General features: G+C 40.5%; 3 protein-coding genes across 5 annotated transcripts in view; 1 reads left to right on the top strand and 2 right to left on the bottom strand.

Annotated features, from left to right (window-relative positions):
- LOC134205499 (maestro heat-like repeat-containing protein family member 1) overlaps window positions 1–7,452 on the bottom strand; it is a 36,518-nt gene extending 29,066 nt beyond the window's left edge. The window contains exons 1-3 of the mRNA XM_062680781.1: window positions 7,201–7,452; window positions 7,058–7,129; window positions 6,500–6,677 (exon numbers count right to left, since the gene is read on the bottom strand). Coding sequence (XP_062536765.1) covers window positions 6,500–6,677; window positions 7,058–7,118 — 239 coding nt within the window. The 5' untranslated portion in view covers window positions 7,119–7,129; window positions 7,201–7,452. The remainder of the gene's footprint in view (window positions 1–6,499; window positions 6,678–7,057; window positions 7,130–7,200) is intronic.
- A 1,788-nt stretch (window positions 7,453–9,240) lies between these two features.
- LOC134205496 (anaphase-promoting complex subunit 1) lies at window positions 9,241–24,575 on the bottom strand. 3 transcript variants are annotated; one of them, XM_062680778.1, is made up of 8 exons: window positions 24,298–24,575; window positions 23,458–23,864; window positions 22,860–23,389; window positions 22,418–22,739; window positions 18,567–22,316; window positions 18,152–18,500; window positions 17,629–18,096; window positions 9,241–9,259 (listed from the first exon to the last, which is right to left on the bottom strand). In XM_062680778.1, exons 1-7 carry the CDS (start codon window positions 24,319–24,321, stop codon window positions 17,632–17,634), a joined length of 5,847 nt encoding a protein of 1,948 aa, XP_062536762.1. In that variant the 5' UTR covers window positions 24,322–24,575; the 3' UTR covers window positions 9,241–9,259; window positions 17,629–17,631. The 3 variants fall into 3 exon arrangements, with proteins under 3 accessions (XP_062536762.1, XP_062536763.1, XP_062536761.1); XM_062680779.1 differs by lacking the exon at window positions 9,241–9,259 and adding an exon at window positions 10,686–10,745; XM_062680777.1 differs by lacking the exon at window positions 9,241–9,259 and having other exon boundaries at window positions 17,473–18,096.
- On the top strand, window positions 9,693–17,624 carry LOC134205503 (uncharacterized). Its single transcript, XM_062680786.1, has 3 exons — window positions 9,693–10,365; window positions 10,425–10,622; window positions 17,293–17,624. Exons 1-3 carry the CDS (start codon window positions 9,869–9,871, stop codon window positions 17,519–17,521), a joined length of 924 nt encoding a protein of 307 aa, XP_062536770.1. The 5' UTR covers window positions 9,693–9,868; the 3' UTR covers window positions 17,522–17,624.
- Window positions 24,576–25,006: the final 431 nt, after the last annotated feature.

Genomic DNA, 25,006 nt, shown 5'->3' on the forward strand with positions numbered 1-25,006 from the left:
CCGAAGAATAGACTTCCGTGCAAATTTGTCGAAGTACCAAAACAAATGTTCACACGTCCAATAAGGGACCGACTGTTTACTTCGATGACATTTACTTCCAGGGTGCAGCAACCGTAAAAAGTGTAGACAACAACCTTCCTTGCACCATGTTTACGGTACTCGTCACTGAGTGGCGATACCGCCGTTTCTATCTCTGTTGTTAAGCCTGCAACTCTATGTTCTGAGATTTTCACATTTTCCACCATGAGCTCATGGAAGAATGGTAGTTGGAAATCGATAAAATGTATGGGAAAATCAAGTATTTTGCAAATCTATGGAAAATGGTGGTGTTTTTGAAGAAAGTAGTGATAAGGAATGAAGTATGAGGTGAAAAGATTGTCTCCTGCACTTAGTGTGCACTGATTAGTAGTCTAATAGTGATGAAATTTCGATTTTACTACCATTGAAAAAACGCCATCTCTTGCATTAATCGTTTTGACTGGTACCTTATTGTATAGAAATTAGCGAAAGCACAATCCAAAACATCATTCTTGCACCTTATCCCACACCCCAAACAGCTCTTTCTTGCAGTGGAGACGTCATCCATATATGGAGAAACTGGTGGGAACATATTTTGGTGGGACAATATTTTTTGCATGGGAGTCGAACACGGCGCAAAATTTGCAATAACACCTAAACACAATGCCAAACATCCGATTGAACTTCATTGTTGACATTAAATTGGTATTAGATAGGTTTAGGTTTACATTAAAATGATAATTTCGTGTTTATTTCCAATCGATTCCAAAATTTGAAAAATTATCGCCAATGAAAACTCGCCTACTTTTCACACCTGAGAAGTTATCAAATAAAAATTCCAATAATTATCGTTTGAGAGTGATTCAGCACAACCCTGACTGATAGAGCGTCTCCACTAGACTGGCCAGCCTAGTATGGGCAGGGATGGAATGCTCCTCAGAGCAAATCAGGAGAAGAAAAAAATGCTCACTGCTCTCGACACACACGCTTAAAATCAATAACACAGAGATGTGTTTGCATCACACAAAACAGACCTAATGCGGAACATCCCCTAGATGAGCGACAGTTACACAGGCACAAAAATGCCTCGTACGGTCGTGATAACGGTTGTTTTCAACATGTAAACGTTTGTACAGATTCCTTGTTTCATGAGGAACCAAATACTGTTGAAAATATTGAAATCCAAGCTTCAATAAAACCACACGAGTTATTTTTGTGGCTGTGTAACTATCGCTCATCTAGGGGATGTTCCGCATTAGGTCCGTTTTGTGTGATGCAAACACATCTCTGTGTTATTGATTTTAAGCGTGCACGAATCTTTGCTCTTCTCTTTTGTACTTTTGCGTTTCTCTCTTTTTCGGGTTGCTCCGAAATATATTCATTTCTCAATGATGACTAAATGGTTTGACTCAATGAGGTGAGGAAAAAGTTGCTCATTGAGTATCTTTGAGCCTCTTTTCTCGAAGGACGGAATTGGTGGTGGCGAATAAATTTATGATAATTAGTTGGCTAATCTAAAGGGTAGCCAGTAGGTAATTGTATTTATCGTGTTTGTTTAGAAAACAATTCAATCACTGTCATAATGTGGGTTAAGGACTGCTTCATTTTATTTTTACACGTTGAAGACATTCTCTTGAAAGAGCTTAGTATATTTTAATCAAAATTGAAGCAGTCGAACAAATCTTGTATTTATCGGTCAAAATGGTATACACTGGGGTCATGCGGTTTAATAAGACCGATTTGCAAGATTTCCTCACCAATCGATTCGGCTTGGGCTCCGCTGTGTATTCAAAAAGTTTGCAAATCTGGTGGGGGGAGCTGGAAAACTGTCTAAATACAATATTAGGGCCAGTTGGGGAAAAACCCAATGCGATCGCACATAAAATGATCTAGAGTGCGGCGCTGCAATGAACACAACAATTGACAGGAATGCAAAATAATACAATCCCGAGCAAGCTCGGGTACGTTCAACTAGTCTCTATATACAAAAATGAGTTTGCATTTCATTTGAGGCAATATAAATCACGAAGGAGTGGACCAATTTACAAGATTCTCTCAGTAATCGATTCGTCTTGGGATCAACTGTATTTGTACATACTAATAGTTGATCAATTTGCTGGGGAAAGTTGGGAAGTTGTCTAAATGCAACGGATTAATAAGTTCTGAAGAAAGCCATCAAACTCGGAACTGAAATCGATCTAGAGTGCGACGCCTCAATCAACTAAATGATTGACAGATCAAAAATAAAACCCGAGAGAGATCGGACAGTTCGTCTAGTATAAGCCCAACTAACATTTTTGGTGCTAAAAGCTTCAACTTCTAGCCTTTGGCTGTATAATATTTGAATAAAAGCAGCCAATGCTGAATAAAAGAAAAGCCTCCACAAATAATCCCTTAAACTTCAACTCGACTATTACCCAAATACCTATCAGCTAGTCAGTGTGCCGAATATATTCAATCTTTTATCGTTTATGCAGCTTTCATATAGTCATAAAACAGCTCTGTCTGAATTAGCAACAAAGCTTATCGGTTAAGAGCTCATGTATGTAACTGAGTTGCTTGTTAGCAACTTCCCATATTACGGTGAGTAGCATTCACAATGAAAACGTTTTTGCTGTTGTTATAGCACTAACAATATAGCGTAATGGCGCTATAAATGAACTAACGAAGCTTTTAGGCAACTTCTGTACCTTTGAAGATTACACAACGTTTAAGTAAACCTATTACTGCTTCTTTTAATAGCATATCAGTATGGAACGTCCAAACAGCTATGTTTACATTTGATTTTTGTTGCCGGAGCTGTGTATGAGCTATTGATTTCTGTAATGCAGCTACAAAGATATTCACCTGCTCTTATAGCAACTGACAAAGCGCTGTCATTAATGCTAGCAGATAGCGTAAGAAAACAAGCCATTTAGAAGCGATATTTCTGTTGACGGCTACTGTTAAACGATTAGCAGCAAAGTAGCATCTATACAGGTCGAGAAAATGTTGCCTAAAAACAATTTCAGGGATTGATGATGGATAAAAGTTAGCCAACAGAACATACTGATAGATGTTTGAATAATGGTTGAAATAATGCTGAAAGCATAATTTTTAAGCTTATGTGCTGAAAGCAGCATGTAGGCCTCTTTCTAACGTTTAAACAGCATGAATCTGAAAATAGTGTTAGTAAAACAACCTATAGGGTATGCGAAGACGCACATCCATAATTTTCTTTGTTATTTACATATGTCAAAGTGACGGTGATGACAGAGCAGCGGCCATTGAATCAGGAGATCAGGAGTTCGAATCTAGGTAGCAACAAAATTGATATTTGAGTTTTCACAAAAAAAAACATTGAATAAACTCCCGAAATTTACTCTCCTCTCAAATAATATTTAATCAAATTGAATTCAGTGGCTGTATAAAACTTATTTAACAGATTCAAAAAATCTGAATAAGCGCCATTGAAGCGAATTATATTACTAAATGGTTTAGTAAAGATTGAGAAAAAACTGTGTAACATGCTGTAAAGTAGTTGTGCAGACACGTCAAAAACAGCTGAATAGATTCGCCAGATTTGCTGGTAAAAGCATTGAATAGAAGTTCTTGATAATATGTATAGCACACATATTCAGCTTGAAGCCGTATAGACGAGTTGAAATAACATTTACATTGACATTAAATGTTAGTTGGGAGATAATTTTGTCAATAATCTCTTTGCACTTCAAATTGTAATTGCTAACCAGATAAATGTTAAATTGCCTACATCAAGCTGCCTGTTGCTTAGAAGCAGTAAATAATTAATGTAAAGATAGAATGGTGTTCATTTCTACCCGTTCATGGATGCTATACACGGTCCCTATTCTTATGCTGGTCTCATAAAAGTACGAATGTGTAAGACTGTTGTGCGGGTAGCGATGGTATGACAGAAGTGTGCTTTCATTTAACTGTACGTTCAGTTGGAAAGAACAACAAAAATGATGCTCCTCAAAGAGGCTCATTGAGACAAACGGTTTCTCTCAAAGAGAGCCGCTCCTCATTTTTCCCACAACGAAGAGCATCTTTTTTGTATGTTTTGATCATATCCGTGATATGTTGTTGCTCACTTTTGATGAACTTTTTTTTGCTCATTGAGCTCATTGTGCGAGCAAATGCCAAGCCTGAGGATGGGGAGAAAAAAATATTGTCGAATTCCACGGGGCACCCCCCAGGGTTGTGTCTTAGATGAGAAAATCAATCTCTCAAAATTTCAGCTCAATCGCTTGTTGCATAAGCTGGCGCAATTGATTTGAAGTTTGTATGGGGATTTCAGTAAAAATGTATAAGAAAATACACCTCCGTCACTTATTCGATCTGGAAATTGGTTCTGATTGCTCGATTGAGCTCAGATTTGCAAAAAGGGCAGTTGGTATGCTACAGAACAATTTCACAGAACGTTGTACGATGACTAAATGAACTTTTACTTAGCTTTCGGCTAATTTATTAGGAGCTGAATTGTGTATTTTTGGATTTATTGATAGAATCGTATCAGCCGAAAACTATATAAAAGTTAATTTTATCATCATACATTGTTCTGTGAAATCGTTCTGTAGCATACCAACAGCCGTTTTTGCAATTCTGAGCTCAATCGAGCAATCAGAACCAATTTCCAGATCGAATGATTGACGGAGGTGTATTTTTCTATACATTTTGACTGAAATCCCCATACAAACTTCAAATCAATTGCGCCAGCTTATGCAACAAGCAAAGCTGAACTTTTGAGAGATTGATTTTCTCACCCAAAGACACAATCCTGGGGGGCACCCCGTGAAATTCGACAACTTTTTGTTAATAAATTAACGTCCAAGTCGGCTGGTTTAATCCCCGGAAATGGGCAATTAACTTTGATTGAACTGAACTTTTTGTTTTCTGGGCCAGTCTACTCTCCACGTTAAATCTCGGAAATCCACCGTCCAGCACGATTTTTTTCAAAATTTCAAAAACTACTGACACTGACACGAACAGTTGACTACACTTCATGGGATGCTTTGAGCATGTTTTAGCTCTCGTCCAAATTGATAAAATGGCGACAAATCACATGGACATTAACAACGTTAACTGGAACAGAGACTATGCACCTGCCACTAAGTCAGTCTGAAGCCCCGGTGGCTCATTACAGAAAATCCCATCGTGGAAGCTGGGCTGTCAACGGCGTTTGGTGCTCATCCTATGGAGTAACTCAGAGCAGACGCAGTAAAGAAGTTTTAATTGCTTCACGTGAGTTGCGTCGGACTATGCGTTTACTCCGGTAGACACCTAGGAATCAGCAAAAACGAGCCGAAGTTTCACAGAACGCATCCACTGCTGCAACGAAGAAGATTCCGAGCCCCTCTACTGGCATCAATAGACGTAAGCAAAAAGTTGCCGTCAAACGACCCCAAGCTTTCGAGAGAAAACGCGCGTGTAAGTTAGCAGAAACGAACTGCACCAGCTAAAAGCCTTGGAAGTTGCATTAATTTGACGTCTATGCTGGATTGAAGTTTCCTGTTAGCCTTGCGAACAACGGCGCAGAATCCAGAGATTGCGAGAAAGATTCTTGATTTGATCTTTGATGTTTTCGAGTGGGAAACATTCTCAACACTCTGGGCGTAGTGTTTCCATTGACTTTGTCACATACTCATGCAAAGCTTTCAATTTATAACTAAAGAAATGCTAATAGATAACTAAGTTGAAAAGCAGGCCAAGTTTCAGTTGGAATGTAGTGCTATGGGAGAAAAAGCCTGCGAATTGCGATGCACGTACGCGATTCACTGATTCAACGAAACCGAATGCTAAGCTGTTAGAAAGTTTTCAATAGTAAATATTGTCATACTTAAATATTGTACCACTGAAGTCGGTTTTTACTCTGAGGATATGGACCGCGTAAATTAAAACAACGTGAAAAACCTTGAAAATCCCAAAATATGTCTGAATGAACCACGAAAATCCCAAGATTCGAGTGAAAAAAATCGTATTAAAAGCGATTCCAGTAAAAATAACCGCGTAAAAAGCGACTTCAGTGTACACTGGGTATGAAGCGTTCACTTATCCTTGATCGAATGGTCCAAGAAAATTGAAAATCCATCGAGAATCGGCTGAGATATTAACGATCAAAGTCTATCATATTTTCGTGACGTTTTTCGATTTTTTTTGCAATCGTAAAGTGTACCCCAATATAGAAAAGACAGACGTAGTTCTACGTCAAAAACTGTTCAAAAACCTGCACATACGATTGATTATGTGATTTGAATCTTCACCTTGATTACGTATTTTGACAAAAAACATTTTCTTCCAATGATTTGAGCTCAAAATGAAAACTAATCATCCGTCAAGAATTAGGTAAAAAAATTCAATAAAGATCACTGTGAAACAACAAGCAATACCTATCAATAAAAATTGAATTCAGCGCCTTGAATGAGTCACGACAACGTTATTTAGTAGGATTGAATCAGTTTTTGGCCATTCATGTATTACATACCTCAATATAATCGAAGCTTGAACATCTCCCAATTTTGGATGTTTCTTACGGTACTCACAAAAAACTTCTACGATTTCGTCATGTCGGCGCTTCGCAATTCTTATCAGCGATGTTTCGGTGGTGCTGCGTAGCTGTTCATCCTTCTCACCAAGAGTGTCTAGCAGACTGTTAACGATTGCTGCGGAGATCAACATTATTTTGTTCTTATTTTTACATGTAGACACATTTGGTTCTTCCCAAGCACAAATTCACAAGCTAATGTAACTTCTTTTGCATATAGATAGTCTCATCTGCACAGGTAATTCAATATCCCACTCTGTTGCTGCTGGTGAACATAAAATCAATACATTTTAAAGCTAATGCGATCACAGGGATCGATTTCAATGAGACAATCCTAGCCCTACCAAATCTAAGAATGGACTGACGGAAAAGTGGTATAAGTCATCATCACACATAATCTCATGACAAAAAAAAATCAGCTGATAAGAAAAACGGGAGACAAGTCTTGTCTGTTCCAGTGCTATACAAAAAAATGTCATTCCTTTTTTGTGGACTTACCAATTAAATGTTGGTCCTGCTTCACAATGATAGACACTTTCTTCTCTTTGGATGCATCCATAATTAGATTGCCTACCCTCAAAGCAGATATTAGTTTTTGTGTTATCTGATAAAACTATAATGAAGGCTTTGTATGTTTTCACCGTTTTCACTTTCTGCTTGCACTTTATCGAGCTAAAACTAATGCAGTAGAACGAGTTCTACAATAAACTACATCAAAGTCAGTTCACAGACGCTATCAATAAGTTGGAAAATTTGGTCCAGAAACCTATAACTGATTTTCTTTAGTTGCAATTTTGCTTTCGAGAAATCAACAAAAACTGCGATGCAAATTTTGTTTTCTTTCATGCACGACTTGATCACTGTCATCATCGCCTGATGTCTGTCAGTCACAAAATAAAATACGAAAATGACTTTCGGAACAAATGTTGTTTGTGGCGTATGCTGGTGACGATGAATATTCATCTGAAAATTTGAATGATAGGTAAATACAAATAAATATTTACTAAACCGAAACAAAATAATGATTTAGATAGGTTCCTGCTTGCCCTTTCCTTCCCATGACTATTTTTCATTATTTTAATTTCATTATTATAGTTATTTGGCAAAGTTGTGATTATAGCAATAGTTACTTGTTTTCAATAATTTCATTATTTTGACAAAAAAATGATTATATAAGCGATATAAGCAGTCTAATGAAACCAAAAAGACGTGTGATATAAAATATTTTTCTTTTGTTGTTACAATTCGATGAAAGTATGAAGGTGCTCTACCTACAGCTACCATGAGAAGGAAAGGGTTACACAACACGTACATTGCTTGTAGGTTGACTGGAAGATTAAAAAAGAAAAGTTATTCAAATTTATGAGAGTTATTTTTATACTTACCTGCTTGGTACTTGATGAAAAAACAAGACCGACTTGAAAGATCTCCATTATAAGCAATGTCCAGTTATCGCTTTACCCGCGTTAGATTTCGGTCGACTTTTTTATTTCTTTATCGAGGTTCCGCCACCATGAAGCCCTGGGTCTGGGTTCCAGTCTAGTGCTTGTTAGCGTATTTTGTTTTCGCCCCTACGTAAGGAGTGGCCGACCAACCCCCACTTCCGATCCCGAATTTCAGTTGCTATCGGCCATTCATTGGTGACAACAACGATGGAGCACGTTGTATGAATGTAAGGCTCCCAGGCCAGAGTTATATACCGCAGGTATCTGCTGATAAGCACCTTCAGCAGCTGTAAAGTGTTCTCCACTGATACACATCATGTTTCGCTGGCGTATAGCACCACAGATTTTACGATATAATCAAAAATGCGGATTTTGGTTGGTTTACTTGGCTACCATAGTATAGAAAGCTTTCAACATTCTCCAGTGATTGCCCGGCTACTGTGAAACTGAAAGGGGTCACCGTGTTTACATACAGCAATTTGGTTTCGTTAACGTTGATAACTAAACTTTGACTTTTTTGGGCACCTTCACTAAGATACTTGCATTCAGTCGACCGGAAAAGTTGAGATGTCCCAGATATTACGAAATAAACGATGTGGTAGTTTAACGGATGTCATGGGATCATCTTTTAGCATCTCGGCTGATATGCGATCGAATCCTAGGGCTTTGTACGATCTCAAGCAGTTGTCTGACCAGATCTTCGCTTTGAAGTTCGTCCATACAGATCTTGATATCACTCTTCGGGATTCTATCTACTACAACTACGGCATTGAGTTGGCTGTAGAAGATATCTTTGTTTTGCAAATCGCAGCAGCGGTTGGCACATAGCATTAGATTATAGTAAGGTTTCGGACCCGTGTTCTAAATCTGGCAACGAATATCCTTTCATTTATAGGTTCTCACTTCATAAGCGTAGAGTGTGCTTGGACGCTTAGTATGAAGCCAACTCCACGATGCCATGGAGCGTGTTCCCCTCGTAAACCAGTCGCAGGATCTCAAGCTTCATGCGGCGTGCCCTATTTGTAAGTTGTGCCAATTTACCCAGCAAGGGTTAAAACGTTCCATTTTCCTATACTTGTCCGTTGTTTCGCGCTTAAAATCGTTGCCGTAAAATCAATCCATATTATTTCATTGCTGGATTCTCGAACTAATTGATGTTTCGGGAACAGTAGGTTGTTAGTTCAATGGGCAGCAGGGACTATGTACAAGGGCTTGACGATCCCTCCCCAGGACAACTGCGAGTTGTGGTGCCTGCCTAGGATGAGGAGGGGTTTGACAGTCGATTACGTAAAACTTCTGTAAAAAGCTGCATGTATCCGAAAGCAAGCTTCGCCAGAGGGACCGTATGCCGCTTAAAGCGCACAAGCCCAAGTCCTGGTATTAGGTGGGACGATAAACAGACCTGGCACAATGGCCCTCCGACTCAATAAGCTGATTATGCTCTATTCAATATAAATATTGATTGCATGGAATATATGAACAACACATTTGTTTTTATATTGAATTTAACTTTTAAAACTAAATTAACATGAACTTATTTTTAAATCTTTATTTATGTGTTTTTTAAATTCTTGATTAAGTTCAACACAGAACTAATCTGAACTAACTTATACGATTTCCTTTACCCACTTGCCCCACTGTACCTTAATGTGTATTCTACTATCTGTTATCTCAATAGCTTAGTATAGCACAGTAAGTAACGTCTATCCACGAGTACATCATCATGCAGACTAGTCGATTTTTTGTTGCTAAATGCGCTCGCTGCCTAGATAATTAATAAGCTTGTTTGGCATCATCCAACGAGATAGCTGGAAACAGTACATGCTTGATTCTCTTCGGTGACAGTCGTGGATAGTTTGCGAATATGACTGATACTGAAGACATCCTGAGGCCACTTTCTCGGCGGGAGTTGGTCGATCTGCAAAACCTGTACTTCGAGAAGAGTCCACTGGAACTACCGTACTATTTTATCATCAAGAATCAATTGACCTGGGATGATAAAATCAATCAAGTGGGTCAGAAAGTTGACTCCCGTTGCTTGTCTGTGAGAGCGTATTTGAAGTTTTACACACCGCGATGTGGGAATCCAAAGGAAACCGGGACGTTCGTGGCGATAACAAGTGACGAGGATCCGACGATTTATTTCCACACACTCCAAGAGCATCATAGTCAACTATTGAAGTATTTATCCGAAACACGTTATATCAATTTTTCATGTAGTCCCGTATTCGCCTGTGTAAGTGATAATCATATTCCTGTTTTGGATGCTTTATTAGAGAAGGTCAATTGTATTGGCGAGGAACTATCTGATTGCTCGTACTACATGATGACAAATGAAAAGGCATTGCAACAAAGCTACGAGTGAGAATCTGGGGTTGTTATCAAGTTAGGATTGGCACCTTAATTATAACATTTTTCAGGGTACCAAACGATGTGATTATGAAACAGCTCGTACCGTCTAATTCAACTTTGATGAACGAACGGTGGCCTCATCGCTATCCTAACTCTGAAAAGTACATTGAACTACTCATTCAGCTGAACGGAGGACTAGGACTGTTCGACAGAGATAATGACGAGATTGTTGGATGGGTCCTGAAGAATGAATTTGCCGGTGTTGGGTAAGATGTGCCAAGTACTGTGGAAAAATATTCTGATTAAGGATACTTACTGTACACATCAGCTTATAAGCGTACTGCAATTTTGGTATCCGGTGTCGGGCACGGGGTCTGTCCCGATGAAGTCTGTGAATGTTGATACGGATAAGTAGTTGTCATTTGCTGACGATGTAATAAAAGGCACTATAAGTTTTAGAGCAACTGGTATCTACAATCGGATAGCGACGGTTACTTGAAATTGATGTATCCAACACAATAGAACCCGTCACTCGATCTTGCCTTCTCTTTATAATCTACTTTCCTCTGCACTTTCCTTTATCCGGTAATCTATGTCTATTTAACATCTATTGTGACAAAATAACTCTCTGCCGTTTGTAAATCTTATGTTCTAACCAGAGCTACATCACCAGATGCAGCATTGACTTGCAGATTTCTTCTGTTGTCGATTTCCTGTGTTTTGTTTTGGCGATACAGACCTTGCTCAGTGGTGGATCCAATTTTTTAACAGAGTTTGACTAATTTGCCAAAACATCATTACAGCTGCAGAATGTTGTAATCGATTGTATTATAAATGCTGTCCAATGAGCAGCTCGAAGTAGCTCGAAGTTGTTCCCGTCCTGCTCGTTCTTTTTTGTCAACAAATGGGCATGAGCAGGACAGGGAGAAACTTCGAGCTACTTCAAGCTCTCATTGGACAGCACTATAAACTTGTAGCATTATATTTTTCCTTCAAACACGGTTTGTTATTTAAATCCTATTAGATAAGAAATTGGAGCCCTAGTTAGTTAGAGTTAGTTAGAGTTACACTTATTTAAACAAAATTATTTAAATTAGCTAGCTATACTGATTGTGCCACGTTTGGCCTAAAGTCGTTTGGCCTAATGCCGTTTGGCATAAGGTCGTTTGGCCTAAAGTCATTTGGCCTAATGGTCGTTTGGCCTAATGGTCGATTGGCCTAATGGTCGTTTGGCATAATAGGTACATATAGACGTAAACGATTGTTATATGAAATTCTTTTTGCACTTTAATAAAGCCATGTGCATGTGATGATGCATGTTAAAATATTGCAAATCACTTTTATAATATGTAGAATAAAACCAGGAATTTATAAAAAGGAAGGTATAGAAAACAATTAATCAGATATGTTTTGGCAATGTCGACATATGAAAACAGTATAACTTGAAAGAACTGATCATGCTTCAAAGAAGGCATCAACATTTTTGGAAAATGCTTGTCATATGCAATGCCAAAGCAACATGCAGTAAAACTCGAAAGAACAGCTCATGCTTTAAAGAAGGTGTCAACCATATTGTAAAGATTGTATGTTCCCCATACAATGTCAAAACTGTAGAACTCAAAATACAGACCCCATTCGATTTTGGCATCACGTTCGGAACATTTATGTTGCCAAAATCGAATGGTTGTTGTTTTCTTATGATACTTTAACATTTCTTCACTTTTTGTGACGCTGTACACACTGTGACCTTTTTTACATTAAGATTTTTCTTATATTTATGTTGTAAAATTGAGCCCACAGAATTTTATTTCGAAATGAAAAGTGAAATGAAACCCAATTTTAATCATCTTTGAGGGGAATTGATGATTTTTCGGAGGAAATATTTTGTTTTATTTTATTATTTTGATTCTTAAAAATAAAACAAATTTTTCTGCCGAAAAATCGTCAATGCCCCTCAAAGATGATTAAAATTGGGTCCATTTCACTTTTCATTTCGAAATTTTGTGGGCTTAATTGAGAGAAAAATCAACATATTTTTACAACATAATAATAAGACAAATGAGTTTCTTAATGTAATATTTTAGTACATAAAAAATTGGAAATTATTAGTTTAAAATACCTACGGTGCAAAATCTACTCAAATTCTTTGTATCGAGCTAACAATACCCGAAATCAGATGTGAGACGGCGAAAATACGACCAAAAACTGTTGCCTATATTTTTCGAGGGTGAACCCAAACTTTTGGCCGGGAGTGTACATATCGTATGTGACTGACGATGACTATCGGATAATGTTGTTAAACACCAATAATAGTAATGTGGATTTCCAAATGTAGCATTAAATAAAATATTAACATTTTCACATATTTTACTACAAAGAATAATTTACGTTTTTTTTTTTCAAATTATGCCAAAAGACCATTAGGCCAAACGACTTTAGGCCAAATGACCATTAGGCCAAATGGCCTTATGCCAAACGTCATTAGGCCAGACGACTTTAGGCCAAATGACCTACAACCATCTATACTAGCGATCTTATGCTAATCTCTCAGTCTAATATTTTCCGAAACCGGGTAGTCAATAACCGTGTTAACTTTAATTGATCTGGCTTTCACAATATTTGGTTTGCAGCCCCAATCTTCCATTTTCGGTGAAGTAATTGTTGGGTGCTCTTCTACGTTACTTTCCGGAACGATCTTTCTAGTCTAGTGAATCTCCGTCCGAGTCTCTCTTCCCGCCGCTGAATCCGAGCAATGCATAATTAAATCTCGCCATTAAAAGGTGATGATCAGACGTGATATTTTCAGCTGATGCAGATGTGGTCGATTTGATTTCCAGTTTGTCCATCAAGAGGGACCCACGTGACTTTGGTCGCACTGCACGATGGGGGAATAGCGATCCTCCAATCACCATGTCGTTATTGCCAAAGAATTATGACATCACCTCACCATTTGCACTAATTTATCCAAGACCATGACATCCCATGACACTCTGATAGTCCGTGTCGGAGCTGATCTTCTCATTGAAGTCGCCCACATAGATTTTAATGTCACATTTCGGAACTTTATCCACGACATCCACCGGGATGGAACCGCCGTCTTAGATATAGATTCCTCGGAATAGAATTTCTCATACAGACGCTGGATGCCTGCACAGATGCCGAAACTCATTAGTGAACACACGCTCGGTCGATCAGGTCAAATTTGTTTATTATTTCACCCGACACCAGAACACAATCGCTTTGATAGGTCCTGCTTGTGGTACTTGCAACTTTTTATAGAAGTTCAACATAGCCCACTGCCAAACCCCAACACATCCTAGGCAGGCTCGCAGGACGCACCTCCTCACTCTAGTTGATGTCAGAGGGACAACGACAACAGTACCCAGGTTACACTACTCGCTAAAAACGCAACCAGGGTCTTACCTCTCACGAAATATTTTAAAAGCTTGCACGAGTTAGAAAAAAGAATGGGCGGGAAGACGACTAGTAGGCGGGAAGTCAAGATGAGGATGAGGAATCATAATTAAAAAAACTAAATGAACTTTAAATAAATGAAATTTAAATAAATGAACATAAAATACTTAGGGGTCGTACACTAATTACGTAAGCTCTTATGGGGGGAGGGTGGGTCTGCCTTTTTCTTACGGTCCATATAAATAAATACTTAGTATACGAGAAAGGCAAAAATGATTTGTATGGGAAAAATCTTACATGGGGGGAGGGGGGAGGATTGAAAAACCCGTTGTGTTAGGTGTTCAATCTGTACGACCTATGATCGAAGACGGTGTTCCTGTCTTTAAAAAAGTCCTCGAACACGGTCCAAGTCAAATGTCCGTAAAGGGCTCCGGTCTTATGAGCGTTTTGTACATGCTACATTTGGTGCTGGTGTTCAGTTGCTTTAGAGTCTGACCGACTTCCTTCCACGTATGATGCGCCTTCTTATTTCACGACAAACATTATTATCAGCCATTAGTAAAGATCCAAAGAAGATGAACTTCTCTCGACCAACTCCTAAAAACCAACCAACTAAAAATATCCCAGTTGGAACCTGATACTCACGGTAATTTTGAAGGATTACTACAGTAAAGATATAGCGGCCTAATATGCTCTAAGATCAAGCAGAACTAAGATTAGTAGATCATATTGATAGCGGCCGTCAACGAACCTTGCGGCTTGATAACTTCCTACGAACTCTTTCACTGTTGGTGATAGAAAACGGAAGATGATCTGGGATATCACTTTGCAGGCGACATTTATGTTGGTGATCGCTCGAAAGTTTTCACACTCTAACCTCCGGAGCTGTTCTGTTTTCTCGCCTGTACAGACATGTTGAAAGCTTTTCAAAAGCCATCCTTGCCAGCTGTCTTACTGTTCTCTAACTGTATGGCATCCTAAATTTGTCTCAAGATGGGCCTCTTATTAGGAGTATTATTGTTCTTGAACTCTTGAATGACATCCTTAACCTTCATCAAAATGAGAGCTGGTTGGTCTCATCGTCCTATGAACGGACGTAGACATTTCTTCGACTGGCATGACTGTGCGGTCCAGTTCCACCGAACGAGCTATCCGTTGGTTGATCGCTTGTGTGCTGTCTTATCGAGCGTGCAACTCTGTTCGTGGAACGACGAGGAAAGAGGCAAAGTCACGGTCTGCTTTTCAATAGTCAATGTTGACAATCGAACCGTTATACGTTTGGTATTTGCAGTAGATGCATAAGTATTAGATTTCTAATGTCGCTCCTGTTCGCGTGACTAACATCTAGGTCACTTTGATCTGGCAGCCAAAGTACCGGTACTACAAGTGTCAAACCAATGTTGGTAATGAAATAAAACATGCACTACAACATTATACATAACAAACCGACAAGTTAGGCTTGTGGAAGCACATTTTGGCAAAATACACAGGATTTTGTTTTTACACGATTTTTTTTCGCTCGTATTTTTGTTCGTGTGACTTCAATTTGCCACCAAAATCTTTGCAACATGTTTCAAAAAATCCTAAATAATTCGAAGAAAAATCACCTGGTAATTAATATGCGTTAAGCATTTAGGATGGGTGAAAAATTAAGCAAGTGTAAATCGTGTAAAAACAAAATCCAGTGTACTTTTATTGACTACAGCGCCACTAGCGTTCTAGTACTTATGCTTCTACTGTATTTGCATATCTGTCATCAATGCACACTGGAAGTGAATTGCCTAATTTATAATATATCCCACCGTCACATTCCCCTTCTTCTCTCACTAAAAAAGGCAAAACTTGGGATTTTCATAAACAACTATTTACACCGCATTTTTTTTTTTCTTAAATTACAGCCAATTACAATGCAATGATTCCAAAACCAATAGAATTCGATCCGGCAGAAAAATTTCCAATACAATTTGATGGCCTTATAACGGTAAAACCAAAACAATATCGTTGGCTCTCCAAACATACTCTGTATTGGCCCTTCAAGCTTAAGTCAATCAGTCCGGCACTCTCACACAACACCTTCGAAATTCAAATTTGAATCGTTTCGTTCTGCTGGTCCACTTCGTTAACGTTTCTCTGGCGCGAACAATCCACCCATCTTCTATACAACCATCAAAAGCTGTAACAATCCGATACTATTCCAGAGCAACTTCGACAACACAAGCAGAAAACCGATGAGAAAACAAATCATTTATGCAGGCGCTCTTCCAAGGCACCTTCGACTTTTTAAGTCGAAAACGTTGAGAAACAACAAATTTTTCAATCCAGCGCTCTTCCAGAGTGCCTTCCACATCACAAACCAAAACCGATGGGCAAATCATTCAATCCGACGCCCTTCAGAGCGTCTTCGACATCACAAGTCGCAACCAATGGATAAATCATTCAATCCGACGCTCTTCCAGAGCGCAATCGACACTACAAGTCGAAACCGATGAGCAAATCATCCATTCCGACGCTTTTCCACAGCTTCTTCGACATCACAAGTCAAACCCAACGAGCAAGTAATTCAATCCGACGCTCTTCCAGTCGAAACCGATGATCAAATCATTCAATCCACCGCTCTTCCAGAGTGTCTTCGACATCATAAGTCGAAACCGATGAGCAAATTATTTAATCCGATGCTCTTCCAGAGTGTCTTCGACATCACAAGTCGGAACCGATGAGCAAATCATTTAATCCGACGCTCTTCCAGAGCGTCTTCGACATCACAAGTCGAAACCGATGAGCGAAATATTTTATCCGACACTCTTCCAGAGCGTCTTCGCATTACAAGTCAGGAACCGATGAACCGGTGCTCTTCCTAGTTGCTTTCTGCTAGAACTTACGTATTTCTTAACGGCATTACTACCTAATTCACTTTCAGACAGCGTTGTTTTCATCCCGAAAGAGGCGAGTTTGTTGTCTTCGTATTCTACGTTCTTCATGGTTCTTCCATCGGTTCCGTTCTATATACCCGAGGCTGTTCGCAGCTTCATCGTTAGTGGTTACTTTAAATGTACTCCAATAGTTAAGAGGTGTTCTTTTCGAGTTCACCCTCTTCCGAAAACACTGCCGTAGAAAGCTAAGCGTAAGCAGTGGCGAAATTCGGTTGCCTTAGACAATTTATATGTCGCACCGAGACTCTATTGGTAACGCACATTGCTGATGGGCGCAGTTGTCAGTTTCGATATTAGCTCCACAATAGGACCCGAACTACCGGCGCTAATAATGTCGTCCATCAATCAGAACGTGATAGGTTTATGATTTTGTCTGTTACCTATTATAGTTATCCCCAAATGTACCAACACAGAAGGTTGTGCTACCAAAGGTCATTAACTCTGTGGAGGTCAAATAAATACCTAGCCTAATGAACCATTACGGTAGTGCGTAATAATTAATTATAATTTTAGTAATTATCTATTATATTATTATGTTTGAATTTACGTTAGGTGCAAGAAAAATATCTTAAATTTATAATCTTCATTTCAGCCATTTACAAATCATGCCAAACTATCGTCAAAAAGGTTACGGAATGATCTTAGCAAAGGCGATGACCAAAAAAATAGCCCTGGAAGATGGTGGAATAGTTAACGCATTTATCGTGGATAAAAACACGAATTCGAGACTTCTTTTCGGCAAGCTTGGGTATGAATTAATAGCTGGGTCTAATTGGATTAGAGCAAATTTTACTCAAAAATCTAACGAGGCAAATATATAACAAATTAGGAAGCTGTGATAAACCACCTACTGAAATGTGTATAATCTTTTAGAAGAATTGTTCAGAAGCATATTATCCTCATCAATAAACAAATTAAATCAACTTACTGTTCATAGTTTCTCCCGAACCGATTTCAGTCCTAAGGCTTCCGCCATATAACAGATTGTACTGGTAGACAATTCCGGATATTGTTCTTGCATACCGCACACAAACTGCAGGTAATCCGTCTGACTGATTCGTTCTAGCACATCGCTGCTAAGAATCCGAATCGGAAGATCATAGAAGGTAATCATCCGAGCTATCCGTATTCGTCCTTCGCCGCACAGTTCTGCCAGCAGATTCGCCAAAGGCCGTTCGAAATCCACACCAACCACGTACGAGCGGACCAAGTGACCGTTGCCCTTCAACATGTTCTCCATTCGCAGTCTGATTCGGTCGATCAACGATTGCAGCATGTCTTGCGATACCAGCATATCGGGCTCAGGGATGGCTCTACGTTTGGCAATTACAGCGGCAATTATCCGGAATTGCCAAAGCTCGTAGGCATTGCAGCATGTATCAAAATTTATAATATACTGAAATGAAGAGTTATTTTCAAATTCAAACTTTAAATTACTTATATCCACTTACATTCATTAAATCCATAAATATTGTCAACCCATGCATTTTATCATGCGTGAGACAATCGTAAGTCTGCAGCATCAACATTTGAATAACACTACGCTCCGACGCAGGAATGGTTTCAATTTCATCGATTCCGTTGTAGTCGGTAGTCAGCAAGAATTTGTTGACTATGTTCGAGATCCTTTGATCCGTCGAAAAAGCGAGCAAACCGTTTTCGTCTATTTTCCAAGAATTGAATTTGCTCGTCGTTAGAGTTTGCGTAAGCATCGATTTGAGCCGGTTGGGATCTTCTAAGTAGGATAGGCAACCGGCGCGCTGTTTCAAGTCTATGCACCCACTAGCTTTAAGAATTTTTCTGTAATAAAAATATAGTGAATTTGAAAATCGCAAAAACGTACTTCAACTTGATTGAGTCAATTACTCTAGACTGTTCCAGTTCTCCTGATCGAAATATACGTGCCAGTAGTTGGAATCCCTCACATACACCTTACTGAGCGTATGTAGCTCCGGAAGCATACATGGCGCCAGCACCTTGACTGGTTCAGTCTTACCCTTCTCCAAGTAATATATTTCGCACAGGCAAAGTTTCCCGGTATCAATGTCTCGCGGCAGAAAGAGACGCGGTTCGATCGCTAGCACGTACAGATGACGGAATGCTTGTAGGTGGTACCGATTATCGTTGCTGTGGATCGGGAACTTCGGAAAGATGGAACAGATGAGAGCTGCGATTGCTTCCGGTGATCGTGACAGAGTATAGCGCCCTGCGCCGAGAAATAGGAATCCCAGTGCCATATGTACTGCCATGTGAGACCCATACGTAACATGACATTGTCCAAATCTGGAACGTAGCATTCTAATAGCGCGAAGAACTTTGAGATCACCAGTGCCGGCCTGCACCAGGGACAGCGAGAGTAGTATCATGATCGTGCAGTTTTCAAGTGTCTGCTTTCCGGCAAAGTCTCCGAAGGGACGGCCACTTAGACCAAGAATATACTTCAATAGGAAATTCAACGTTGTGAAAGCACGCTCGTCGGCAGTACCCGCGTATTTGAGGCCGATACAAATAGCCGCCCCACATACAATGTTACAATAGGCCTGACATTGCGCTTCGTGATCAGTTGGTTGGGCTTGGTGATCAGTAGGGAGACGATTCCTAATCAATTCCGATAGGGCTCGTGGGATTTGGCTGTACACCCAATCGGTGGAAGCGTCAATTTCGTGCCACATTATGAGGTTCTTCGCTACAATTCGTAGCAGCAGCAGGTCGGGACGGATGAAATCTAGAAGATAGGTGGTATCCGGAGGTTTCATCCAATTGGCGATGGCCTCGTTTCCTGTGCGGAAGTACATTAAACCGAGAGCGAGGGTGGCTCCTGGAGCGGTTACATCAATGTTAACGGTATCGCCTTCCTTGATTTGGAAGGAAGGCAGTTTGTATTTCTCTTTCTGAGCACCGACGAGAGGACGTCGATTACCTCCCACCATATAGTAGTGTAACGTATCCGGTATGTCCAGATCTCGCAACGCTGTTGACTTTTCCCCTTGTTCCAAGGTTACCAATCCTAGCGCAAGACCAGCAGTCAGAGCATAGGATTCTCGCTCGACATAGTTCTCCATCTCCGGACCAGGAGGTCTGCCAATCTCTTGCAGCAGCACTTCGGCTATGTGTCGCTTGGCCGTTCCTTGATAGACTAGCCCTATGCCCATCAACGAAGCAACTTGAATGTTTTGCGAGATGTCTAACTCAACTGCAGTCGGCGGCAAGAGGGCTTCTGTATGAACACTCAATAATTTCGTCGCTTTTGTGTCCATCGTGCCGCGATGAGCTGCTGAAATACCAAGCAGCAAGCCCAAACTAATCATCTCGTCACACTTCACCAGATACTCGTAAATACTCATGAACGAGAGCGACTTCAGATGCCCATTGAGACCAAGTGCCATAAGGAAGCCGGCATGTTCGGTTGGGATATCGGCCACTCCTTTCGGTTTGTTGTACGTGATCCAAGTGGAGTCGATGTCCGGAGTGTCCGAGCATATTTTCAGTCCCGCAGCGACACCGTTATGGAATGTAGGCCAGAGATTCATATTTGGTGGTACCTCCAGTTGCTGAATCTCGATGGTGGCACCTCTGTGAATTTCTTTACCGGTTAGACAAAGTTTTGGTATTGGTAAAGTTTGAGTAGCAGTCGGACGACTGGCCCTTAAGGTGAACATACCGCGACCAACGGGCAACGCCATAGTCCGGATACATAAAGCGTACAATTGTTTCTCCTGTTCTTCTATAAACTCGTGATCCGAAACGTTGGGAGCTTGTACGATATCAATCGTAACTGGCTGAGAGCTGTTTAGGAACGATTTCACGTCATTGATCCTTAAATCGTCGGGAAAACGCAATCGCAACAGTTTGGTGTCGATGTTCTCCATGCCATTTTCCTCCTGCTTGGTCTCATTTTTCGGTATCACTTCTGGTTGAACCTTCCGACGAAGCGAGAGTGAATGTTCCTTCAAGCCGCTTGTGTGTTTCTTGCTTCGCATTGGTTGATTCTGGACGTCGAAAGTGGCGTGAGCGTATAATTCCGGTCTAAGAAGTAGTTCGTAGACTTCGGCTTCGTAGAGATGGATCGGTTTGTTGCGATTGATTTCCAAGAATTGCGCGATCAGATAATGAATACTTACTGGAAGTTTTTCTATATTTGCTCGATTGTACCCTCGTTTGAGTAACAATTGAATGACTACGTTGGCCATAATTTGATCAACATCGTCCGAAGTGGAAAGATTCAAATCTATTGAAAGGTTTTTCAACTGAGTCGTGATCCATTTCGATAGACATTTCACTCGATACAAGTAGGCAACGATCAGTACTATGTCCCGACTACGATTGTTAATCCGCTCAATACAAGGATAGCTGCAATGCTCGGATTTGTTTGGATTTGCGATCAGCTCATGGATGTACGCAAATATATTGGGCACACTTTCAAAATTGATATCGGACACATTAACAAACCGTACTCTATCTTCCTCTCTTACAAAGCAACAAGACTGAATATCAACTAAATGTTGAAAATCAAGAAAATAATGCAAATGAAACTTTTCCAGTTTTATATCTGAGGATAGCTCGTACAAAAACTCTCCGAGTAATTCAAGTTCGTTGCGCAGCAAGGGTTCAAGCTTCATATCTTCATACACCAAATGTAAAGTGTACAAAATATTGGGAATGTTTCCGAAGAGCGGTTTATTGGAACTATATGCCACAGGAGTGATTGTGTCCTCTTGCTTGCCAGTCAATTTCGTTTTTCCGCTATACTCCATCAAGTATTCCCAATCGTTGTCTGTTCCCAGACAGTTTTCACTTTTGCGCCTTTTTTTCGGTTCGTCCAGCGAAGATTTCGAATTGGACTTGTTCAAACGGCCATCGGGAGGCGGAAACGGTCTACCCATTTGGTGGAAAACCATCGCCGCAAATGCTTCCCATTCTCGATTACCGTCAAAGTCCTTCGAACCAGGCGCATTCTTTGTACCATACCACCGGATCATGAGCTCTAAGGCCAATGGTTTGGGAAGAGTTTCTCTCAACGCTAACAAACATCGCGATACCAGTTTGGATTCACTCATGATCGGAAGCGAAATGCGGAACATCTTATCGTTGTTGAACACCAGCGTCAATCGATTGCCCGAACCATCCCGTATGCTTGAACAGTTGTTTAACCGCGACATAGTTGTCGTCGAATGCAATGGTTGAACCGGAGAAAGCATGTGGAGTTCCTCGTCAAACCTAGTCTCAGCCTGAGCTGGCGGCACAGTTGGCAGTAAACTGCTGCGCCGCGGAAAGCCTTGGGATGCTCCGAAAGATGCACTCAGCGCGCTCGATGTGATGAAACTACTTAAAATACCAGCCACGTGTACTTTGCCAACCTGAACCAGTCCGGAGTACAGCATCAACGTGCCACAGGGCGCCAACACAGCAATCATGTTCAAGCGTTTCATGCAGACGGCATCGGTGGCGGGTATTTGATTTGAAACTGAAGAAGGCGATATTTGGATACGGTCGGTGGCACTATTATCGATCCGAAGCAAGCTCAGTTTCGCTGAACGGGCAAGTAAGAAGCATAGATATGCGTCACCAACTAAATCGACATGTATGAAACCTTTCGACGCTATTTCCGGGAATTCCCTACAATGAGAACATAAAAAAAAATGATTAGCTGGATTGCTATCGGTATCTCAGTTTGCAACGGTTTGACATTTCTCAGGACTTGTCAATGTATTACTTACTTCCATTGACCAATGTTGTCGGTCCAAACATGCTCCAGGCAATATTCCGGTACTATCGGTTTTGATGGTTCCGCTTGGCCCATCTTTCTAACGTCCATGAGGGAAACGGATCCACCCAGTGTCGATTGCAGCCTTGACAACGGCGTCGTAGCAGTTGTGGCATGCGGATGTAAGTGACTTCGATTAGTGGCACCCGATACCCCGGTTGCATTGAGATTGAACGAGCCTACTTGGCCAAGCTGCAAATTACTGACATAAGGGCTGCCTTGGGTTGCTCCAAAACTCATTTGCCCTAACTTAGATGCACTGTGGCGTGCTAGTACTGAAAGTAAAAGTAGCAAGCATTTTGATAATAAATTAATTATTCACTACGGCAAACCGAATCGATGTGATGGCGAACTTGGACATGTTTAGTTTTTACAAGTATCATAAAGTCACTCACATGAATTCTTGTAGAACGACTGGGGTGTCGCAGCCGTTGGCTGGGTTGTCATTCCCTGGTGAGACATATGTCCTGTAAGATTGAATACGGTATTCGATAACGACACACTATCACTTCCACAACCTATGTCGTTCTTCTCTTCATCAGTAGCCTTTCGTAAGAAACAGACAAAGTGCTTCCCAAGTTTTTCGTCAAACATCAAAACCAATTTGTTCTCCTCGCAGGAGAACACAACTCGGTATTCTGCTTCGGTCAGGTAGGACGTTGTGTTGTTCATTTTTATTAGAACCGGACACATTTCATCGAGCGGATGCGTAAGAGAGAACAATCGTGGCATAGGAATGGAATGGGTATCTATCAAAGCATTCGACGGTTCCTTCTCCAGCAGAATGCCGTGACTTGAGATCCATACGTTAGAAATCGGACATTCGATACTGGTAACAAAATTTTCACCACTGCTACAGTAAACCTTCAAAGATGAGCCGTCCATTAAGCACACGGCTGATTTTGATTGCTGATCTTTTTTCGAGCTTAAATAGAAAAGGCAAAAAAAAGGAATTTCAAACCGTGGTATCTGATAAAACAATGGTGTACATACCTCCTCTGTTTACCCTTTTTCTGCTTTTCTTTCCCCTCCGGCGCTACAAAACTACGCGGGCTAAAGAAGGCAAATTTGATAGGATTTTCGCAGGTCAGGCACGTATGTGGTGCGGCCTCCTCACTGCTCAGTCCGGTTGTCCAAACAGCCGTATTACCCTTCACGTACAGCTCTTCCTCCGTATTGAACTCGGCCTCGCGCAGGAAACCGGGGCTGTCACTGGCATCCTCCAGCTCGTTGTAGGTCTCACAGATTTGGTAAAACTCTACGGGGCTGTCGTCGAGGGAAATATTCACATCCTGCATCCGCTGGAGCAGAATAAAGTCGGACGGAACCGAGACGGGCTTCTTCAGCACCAGAGGGCCCGGGTGCCCATTCACCGCCTGACGACCCCGAGGAATAAATTCCTAGAATAATTTGAAGTCGTAACTCGAATTCTTCGGAAATCTTTGAGTTCAATTCTTAGATGAAATAAAACAAAATGCGAGAAAACGTATTGGCCTCACATTTCAGAAAAAAAAGCAGATTCGTACATGATTTGAGGCGACGCAGAGCATGTTGATGCGAACCAAATTAATTTACTAAACCGAACGTCCAATTTAGGATAATGGTTCAATTGTAATTGTAATTGTTTATTTCTTTTTAACGATAACCAGTTAGTATATACATACTTTTTATCGGGTCAAGGAAGCAAATCCGTTTTTTATTTCTCCAGCATATTTTCTTGAAGTTTTCATGGACTGGTTAATTGGTAGGTTTAGGTTTAATCAATAAATTACAATTTTATATAATCAGACAAAAATGTTTAAAGTTGACGAGAACAGGAATTGTTGTACTTACCAAAGGTTCCGAGGCGGTTATCATTATTTCGCTGTACTCATCCAGATTTGCAAAATTTTTGAGCACCGCTCCGATGGGTGTACATAACAAACACAAAACTCAAACGACACTGCTACAGAACCTTCTAAATATTGAGCTACCTTAGGTTCCGTGCAATTCCGGCTGCTAATCGGTAATATTCCGATAGAGGAACCGGCAAAATTGGTTCTTTTCAACACAAGCGCTTCCACTCGCATGCATGGAGAGGGCGAGAGGTACGATGGACGCTCCAAAAAACGCAACAAAAAACAAACTTCAACTCATGCACTGCTATCGAAAAATAATTGTTATTGGATAATTTTAATCAATTTTTAGTAAGGAAGGGCGATATTCAGCTACCTTACACACAACATTTTTTTTCGCCGGAAATCAGAAAAATTTTGCTAAATTTTGCCGAGCTGAATGATTTATTTAAGGCCTACATCAACAGACTACACTGAACCAAAACATCATCATATCAGTGTCTGACAGCTGATTCGCTCGCGCCCTTTAACGAAATGCACTCGGAAATCGGATGACGATCATATGGTGGAATCCGACGATGAATGACTCACCGACGAATGACAGTAATACGTGAATAAAACTACGGTCATCCAATGCGAAACTGGTTACCATTCGGTTATCACATACATATCAGTTACTGTTCATCTAATTATTGAATCGCAGTTAG

The sequence above is a fragment of the Armigeres subalbatus genome, chromosome 1, assembly GCF_024139115.2.
Source record: "Armigeres subalbatus isolate Guangzhou_Male chromosome 1, GZ_Asu_2, whole genome shotgun sequence".
Taxonomy (NCBI): domain Eukaryota; kingdom Metazoa; phylum Arthropoda; class Insecta; order Diptera; family Culicidae; genus Armigeres; species Armigeres subalbatus.

Excerpts from the sequence above, each read along its gene's own strand:
- LOC134205503 (XM_062680786.1), top strand. The coding sequence starts at position 9,869 with ATGACTGATACTGAAGACATCCTGAGGCCACTTTCTCGGCGGGAGTTG. Across the intron at positions 10,366-10,424 it reads GCATTGCAACAAAGCTACGA|GGTACCAAACGATGTGATTA; the intron begins GTGAGAATCTGG and ends AACATTTTTCAG. Across the intron at positions 10,623-17,292 it reads AATGAATTTGCCGGTGTTGG|CCATTTACAAATCATGCCAA; the intron begins GTAAGATGTGCC and ends TCTTCATTTCAG.
- LOC134205496 (XM_062680778.1), bottom strand. The coding sequence starts at position 24,321 with ATGATAACCGCCTCGGAACCTTTG. Across the intron at positions 23,865-24,297 it reads TAACCGCCTCGGAACCTTTG|GAATTTATTCCTCGGGGTCG; the intron begins GTAAGTACAACA and ends AAATTATTCTAG. Across the intron at positions 18,501-18,566 it reads GAGAACTGGAACAGTCTAGA|AAAAATTCTTAAAGCTAGTG; the intron begins GTAATTGACTCA and ends TTTTTATTACAG.